This window comes from Carassius gibelio, chromosome A18, assembly GCF_023724105.1.
Source record: "Carassius gibelio isolate Cgi1373 ecotype wild population from Czech Republic chromosome A18, carGib1.2-hapl.c, whole genome shotgun sequence".
NCBI lineage: Eukaryota > Metazoa > Chordata > Actinopteri > Cypriniformes > Cyprinidae > Carassius > Carassius gibelio.
In genome coordinates, this window is record NC_068388.1 from 1306250 (window position 1) to 1313970 (window position 7721).

General features: G+C 29.1%; 1 protein-coding gene across 9 annotated transcripts in view; it reads left to right on the forward strand.

The window, feature by feature from the left end:
- LOC127934519 (CUGBP Elav-like family member 4) overlaps nt 1-7419 on the forward strand; it is a 55208-nt gene extending 47789 nt beyond the window's left edge. For 2 of the 9 annotated variants that reach the window (XM_052531953.1, XM_052531954.1), the window contains exons 8-12: nt 665-814; nt 1954-2016; nt 3140-3220; nt 4593-4736; nt 7277-7419. In XM_052531953.1, coding sequence (XP_052387913.1) covers nt 665-814; nt 1954-2016; nt 3140-3220; nt 4593-4736; nt 7277-7404 — 566 coding nt within the window. In that variant the 3' untranslated portion in view covers nt 7405-7419. Of the gene's footprint in view, nt 1-664; nt 861-1927; nt 2017-3139; nt 3221-4592; nt 4737-7276 lie in introns of all 9 variants that reach the window. The other 7 variants (XM_052531957.1, XM_052531958.1, XM_052531959.1 and 4 more) reach the window with 5 other exon arrangements.
- The last annotated feature ends 302 nt before the right edge of the window (nt 7420-7721 follow it).

Sequence of the window (7721 nt, forward strand, 5' to 3'; positions counted from 1 at the left end):
TTATCACAGCGTTACAAACTTTGATTTGAGGCAGCAAAGTAATTAAAAATCAGACAAAGAGACACAGTTGTGGACTTGCAGTCGATGAAGCATTGCAAGAGAAAATGATCAATTTAAAAACATAATGGAAAAATATAATATGATAAGCTATTGAAGAAAATAGCCAAATTAATCATATATACAGTATATATATATATATTTATATATTTAAACCTTGTTAAAGTGAAGAAGAAAAAAATAAAACAACAAACATTGATTTGCCAAAAAAAAAAAATAATAATACAAGACTGTGAACACTGTGATTATTTTAAAAATATGTTGCATTAATGCAAACAGATGGCTTTAACAAAATCACAGGTCTGTGTTTAACGGTTTGTACGTTATCATTAAAATGTTGTTCCATATGGAGTTTTTACTTCTGGAACCCGACTGCTGCGCTCCATTTGCTCGGCGTCACTCTCTGATTGGTGGAAATTGTAGACTAGAGCATCATGGGTAATGTAGTTCATCACCAGGAAGTCCTGTGTTATCACGCAATCCTTAGCATATATCTTCAATTAACAGCTTGTAGCTCACAGTAGGGTTGTATAATGTGTTATGGTTAACACTCAGGTTCCCTAAAGAGAACACACATGGAGTTTTTCCTGCTGTTTGTTTCCTCCAGGCACCAGCACTCCTCCAGGCGTCAGTGCCTCCGCTGTGCCCAGCATCACAGCTCCTCTCGGGGTGAACGGCTTCAGCGCTCTCCCTCCCCAAAGCAACGGACAGCCCTCCTCCGAACCCATCTACACCAACGGCATCCATCCGTACCCAGGTAACACCGCTTACTTCACTTTACCCTGCTTTGGATTCACACCATCTTTGGATTTTAAACAGTAGTGGATCAGTGTAAAACAACCAAGACTAGCACGAACTGTTTTGACGCATCATTTAATTAAAAACATGTTTATAGCAGAGGTGTTTTCAAGCCAATTCAATTGCATTTGCATTGACAATGCTTTCAATCTTAAGCAACTTACATTGCATTAAAAATTTATATGTTATGCATAACAGACATGTTCAAAATAAAAATAAAAATTAAATTTTTTTATAGAACTCTCTTCTGCTCATCAAGGCTGCATTTATTTGATCAAAAATACAGAAATAAATTGCAAAATGTTATTAGAATATAAAATAATAGTTTCTATTTAAATATGCTTTAAAATATAATTTATTTCTGTGATGCAATGCTGTATTTTCAGCATCATTCCTCCAGTCTTCAGTGTCACATGATCTTCAGAAATCATTCTGATATGATGATTTATTATAAGAATTATCAACAAATATTTTTTTTGGGAAACTGTTTGGAAACTGATAGCTTTTTGAGGATGCTTTGATGAAATTTTTTTTAAAACAAATGGCGTTTATTCAAAATATAAATCTTTTCTAACAATATAAATCTTTGCTATCACATCCTTGCTGAATAAAAGTTTTAATTTCTTTCAAAAAAAAGAAAGAATAAAAATGTACCGACCCCAAACTTTTAAACTGTGTGTATATTGATAGAAAATATTTTTCTATTTTAAATAAACGCTCTTAAAATAAATGCTTTTTAACTTTTTATTCGTCAGAGAATCCTGAAAAAGAGTATCCAAAATAATATGAAGCAGCACAACTGATAATAAATCAGTATATTAGAATGATTTCTGAAGATCATGTGCTGGAAATACAGCTGCGCATCACAGAAATAAATTAGATTTTAATGTATATATTCAAATATAAAAAGTTATTTTACATCGTAATTATATTTCTTTTTTTTTTCCTGTATTTTTGATCAAATAAATGAAGCCTTGATGAGCAGAAGAGACTCCTGTAACAAACATTACAAATCGTTCTGATCCCAAACTTTTGACTGGTCGTGTAAATGAATGCATTCACTGGTGTGTGTGTGTGTGTGTGTGTGTGTGTGTGCAGCGCAGAGCCCGACGCTGGCCGATCCTCTCCAGCAGGCGTATGCCGGCGTGCAGCACTATGCAGGTGAGTCTCCTGAAGTTTTTTGTGTTGTGAATTCACACTCTATGCTGCGTGTGTTTTCTGGATCAGCATATGCATCATGTGATGATCTGTCATGTGACCTCATTCAGTTCAGCTGCTGGAATCTAAATAATTGTGTTTATTTACCAATGCATGTTCAGTGTAAAAATATCTCCTGGCAGTCAAGAAAGCGATGTTTAAATTCACGACTGATTTCACTTCTGTTTCTTCCATCACACTAATTGAAGATCAGGTTGAGTGCATTGCATTGTGGGATATGAATTAGCTGAATTAATTTTAACAGTGCTTGCCAGTGTTTGTTAGTATTATTAATATACTATTAAAGATTTTTTTATTATTATTATTTTTAAAAATGTTTATGTAGTTTTCATTTTAATTGTAATTTAACAAGGCATAGTAGTGTTATTTTTGGAAGAGGTTTATTAGTTAACATTATTTAACTATTTTAGTTCATATGAACAACACTTTTGCAGCACTTATTAATCTTAGTTAATGTTAATTCCAACATTTACTAATGCATTATTAAAAGTGAATGCACTTTGAACTATTTATTAGTTATGTTAGAACTACTTATGTATTATTACATTTTTTATTAATATTTTAAATAAGAATTTATTCCTAGTTTTCATTTTAACTTTATTTAAGGTTTAGTTTAACTCAGCATACCAGTGTTATTTAAATATTACTTTTGTACTATTATAATATCTGTTAATATTTGTAATAATTTTTTATAGTTTAAATTTAAATTTTAGTTTAATTTAATTTTATCATTTGATTATTTTTAGAGTACTTTTTGAGTTTAATTTATTTTAAACATTTCTAGTGTTCGTTTAGTGTACTTTAAGCTTTGTTTAACAAAAAAGTTTTTATTTTATTTAAAATTATTTTATTTTTATTTTTATTTTTTCACCATGATAATGCCTCGGCTCCACACAGCAAGAGTAACATTTGAAGTCAACTCTTTTTAATAAACAGGGAGACTCCCTAAAAAACACCTTTGGAAGTTTGTGGAGTGTGTGAAGGGTGAAGCTCAGATCTCTCTCTCTCTCTCTCTCTCTCTCTCTCTCTCTCTCTCTCTCTCTCTCTCTCTCGCCCCGGTATACAGCAGCCTATCCTGCCGCTTATGCGCCAATCAGCCAAGCGTTTCCCCAGCAACCAGCCATCATCCCCCAGCAGCAGCGTGAAGGTGAGTGAGGCTCCGCCCCCTCTGCAGAACAGGTGATAGTTGCTCTGAGAGACAGACGCAGAAATCACATCAATCAAACCAGAGCTGGAGCAGAAATGATCAGAATCCATCTACGCTCAGGATCCTGTGTAAACGCCTTCATCAAAATTCATATATCACAGTTTGAGGCCTGGAAAGATGGAAACCAGAATTGTTTTAATGATGTTCTGATGTGTAATATCACTATAACGTTTTTCTGTTGTCAGATATGAAAGCATGAGTCGGTTTATTCAGAAGTTTATATTGAGTTAAATAAAGTTTTCCAGAACAGATGTTTGATCCTCCACATCCAAGCACTACAGATACAGTCTCTTTCCTCTATATTTTATATAATAAAATAAAATGTTTTATTTTATGTTTTGCATTTTCTATCATTTTATTGTATTGTAATATTATTTATTATTTTACTTTATTTTTTCTCTTTTATTTTGCTTTCTCTTTTTATTAATTTATTTAATTGTTAATACTTACGATTTAGTCCATTAGCTCTGTGATATTTATTTCTTAATATTTCTGTAGTATTAAATTTGTTAAATCTTTATTTATTTTTTGTCTTATTTTATTATTTATTTTATTCTCAATTCACATCACTCCACTAGCTTTTATAGTAATTTTATATTTTACCATAATTTCATTGTTTTATATCATTAAATCTATTTTATTTATTTTACTTTTAGTCTTGTTTTATGATTCATGTTATTGTCAACACTTATTATTTGGTCCATTAGACTTGTTTTAATTAATTAATTAATTTTTTTTCATATTTTACTACTATTTCATTATTTTATGCAATTTCGTATGTCTTTATTTATTTTACATTTTGTTTCATTTGATCATTTATTTTATTGTCAGTAATTATCATTTACTGCATTAGGCCCGTTTTATTTTAATAGTAATTTTATATTTATATAACTTCATTAATGCAAAGTTATGTTTTGTCTTTTCATTTGATTTGATTGGTTAATTAAAACAATTATTTCATATTATATTGTATTTTATTATTTATTCTATTGTTAAAATGTATCATTTATTTGTTACCACTGTTCTAATTTAATATTAATTCATATTTTGTTATAATTGTATTATTTAATGTAAAAAAAATTTTAAATTAGATTTTTTTCTAATATATTTTACTTTGTTTTGTCTTTTTATCTGATTCGATACTAAGACAACAATTTAATTTATTTTCTCTGTTTTATATTTTAGTTTTTGTTACTTTATAAAACAATAAAAACAGGTCTGAATCTGTGACTGAGGACAGGATCCTGCTGTGAATGTGTGCGCCGCTCGGCCTTCTGGGTAAATCTGATGAGCGTGTGTTTCTCTCTCTCAGGACCCGAGGGGTGTAACCTGTTTATTTACCACCTGCCGCAGGAGTTCGGCGACGCGGAGCTCATGCAGATGTTTCTGCCCTTCGGCAACGTCATTTCTGCCAAAGTCTTCGTGGACCGAGCAACCAATCAGAGCAAGTGTTTCGGTGAGTTCCCACAATGCCCGGCGGTTATCAGTCTCTCTTCGCCACTCTTTGTTTTGCATTTTTCCCAGTTCTGCCGCTTCAGGACTGATGTGGTCAGCATCATTTATACATCTATTATTATAGAATTATTCATTAGCTTTTGTTTTTATATTCATTTCACAATTTTCACAAGTCGTTTTGTTTCTTAGTGTTTCATTAGCATTTGTTATTTTTAAATATTACTATTTAAGCCATCTTGAGTTTTTATTTATTTAATAGTTAATAATTTTATCTGGAAATTTGTGAATTAAAAAAAAAAAGTACATTTTTTGTTCGATTTATTTCAGTGAGTTCTCTTTTTCATATTTAATATTTCTATTATTTATCTTTATTTCTATTAACTAAAATGTTTTAAATAGATTAGTATTTTATTTTATTTATTTATATTTCAGTTATTTACCAAATGAAGCAGTGTTTATTTTTTAATATGTTTTTTGCTTAATATTCTATACATATATTTTAGTTTTTTACTTTATTTCAATAAACAGATATAAATAGTTTTAGTCTTATTTAACTTTTATTTTTTTATTTAAACTTATTTCATATATATATATATTTTTTTTTTTCATCTAATATATATATATATATATATATATATATATATATATATATATATATATATATATATATATATATATATATATATATATATATATATAGTTTTATTTCAATTAACAATTTTTTTAAGTTTTAGTTCATTTTTTGCCTGACATTTATCTTAATTTTTAAGCTTTATTTTAATTGTTTTTATTTTTAAGTTTTATTTTAATAAACAAAGTGTTTAATATTTTTTTTTAGCCTTAGTCTTTATTCAAATGTTTTTCACTTAGTCTCCAAGAGATATATATATATTAGATGTTTCAGCTTTATTTCAAATAACGACGATAGTTTTAGTTTTAGTTTTATTAATGATAATAACCCTGTCATCAAACACCTTGCAGCTGTTTGGGAAGACTGAAGTACTTCCTGTGTCTTCATTATATTTCACACAATGTACTTCCTGTTTCATGTAGACGCATGCTGAAGTCTCTTTCTGCATCTTTACATTTAAACTTTATTTTCATCTCTATTCATTAAGATCTAGCAGTGTGTCGCTCCTCCAAAGGTGCAATAAATCGAGACTCAGGAAGGAAATGAGATCAGGTGTTTTTCATCAGTTTCCTGCGGTGTGCAGAGGAACAGATTCTCTCTCATGACTCTCTCTGGTGTCAGTGCGATCAGATTCATCTGTTTATCTGAACGTGTTGATTGTGTTAAACACACTCCCTTCTCTAAAGATGTTGGAGCTTCATGATGTGCTTCTGTCTGTGGTCAGGACGGTAATGATCCTCTCGTTACAGCGGTTCAACCTTTCACAAACCTCTCAGTTCAATAAAATTCATTTTTGTAAAATTATATTTTGAAGTCGCTCACAATCCACATAATGAGCTCTGACAATGTTTTCTTTTTTTAAGTATTCAACTTGTTTGTTATGATTGCTGTATTTTCCCAGTGAACTCTTTCCAGTTTTAATTTATTTTATTATTATACTTTTTTTATTATTTGTATGTTTATATATATATATATATATATATATATATATATATATATATATATGTGTGTGTGTGTGTGTGTGTGTGTGTGTTTTATTTTATATAATTTTATATTATTTTATTTGTATGTTTATACTTATTTATACATTTTTTATATGTAAAAATGTACATCTAAAAAAACTGGGATTCATGGAACTGCTCGAGGATTAAAGAAAAGCAAATTTTATTTTTAGATATATTTTTGTTTATAACCATTTTTATGTTTTTTTTTTCAATATTATAATATATATATTATAATATATATATATATATATATATATATATATATATATATATATATATATGTATATATATATATATATATATATATAATGTATATATATATATAATGTTTTCTCAAAACTACTTTATGATCTCATCTTCTCATCCATATGATCTCAAAAAATTGTTAGAATGTAACAGATTAATATATATATATATATATATATATATATATATATATATATAATTTTATTCATCAATTATGTATTAAATTTATCAAAAGACACTTATAATGTTACAAAAGATTTTTATTTCAAATAAATAATTTTATCAATTATATTAATTATTAAACAATTTTATTTATTTATTATTATTACCAATAAATCAGAGTTTCCCAAACTGAATTTCACGAGGAAAGGTTCATGAGTTGTTGATTGAAAGCTAATATTTTATTTTAATTCATTTAACTATAAAAAATGATTTCATTATTTTTTATTTTATTTAATCATTCAATAGTTTCTGGATTTAATCAGGGAATATTCATGGAAAGGGCATTTTTAATTTTACTTACTTTAATTCTAGAAATATATATTTGATTAGATTGTTTTATTGGGTTTTATGTTCTGTGAGTATGGCTGTGTTCGTCATTCTTCAGCGCTCACAGTCTTTCACAGACGATGCTCCTGTGGTTCTGTGTTTGTCTCTCAGGATTCGTCAGCTTTGATAACCCGTCCAGCGCTCAGGCGGCTATTCAGGCCATGAACGGCTTTCAGATCGGCATGAAGAGACTCAAAGTCCAGCTGAAGCGGCCGAAAGATGCCAACCGGCCGTACTGACCCTGATCTGACCGCTCACAGGTCAGAGATCAAGAGCTGCAACTGTGTGCTTTCAGAAGCTATTCAAACTAAAGATCTCATTCATTTTCATGAAGTGATGATGTATTCTTATTACACTATTATTATAGAATAACTAAGTCTTGATTTTCTCATATTCATGTCATTACAGACTCAATATTCTCACTGATCTGTCAAACTCTATAAAGGACATAAAAACATCCCAAAAGTAGTTCATATGATGTTCTTTCTCAGTATTTTGTCTTATTTTTCAGTACCAATATCTGAATATTCTTCAATTGACAAAATGCCATATTACG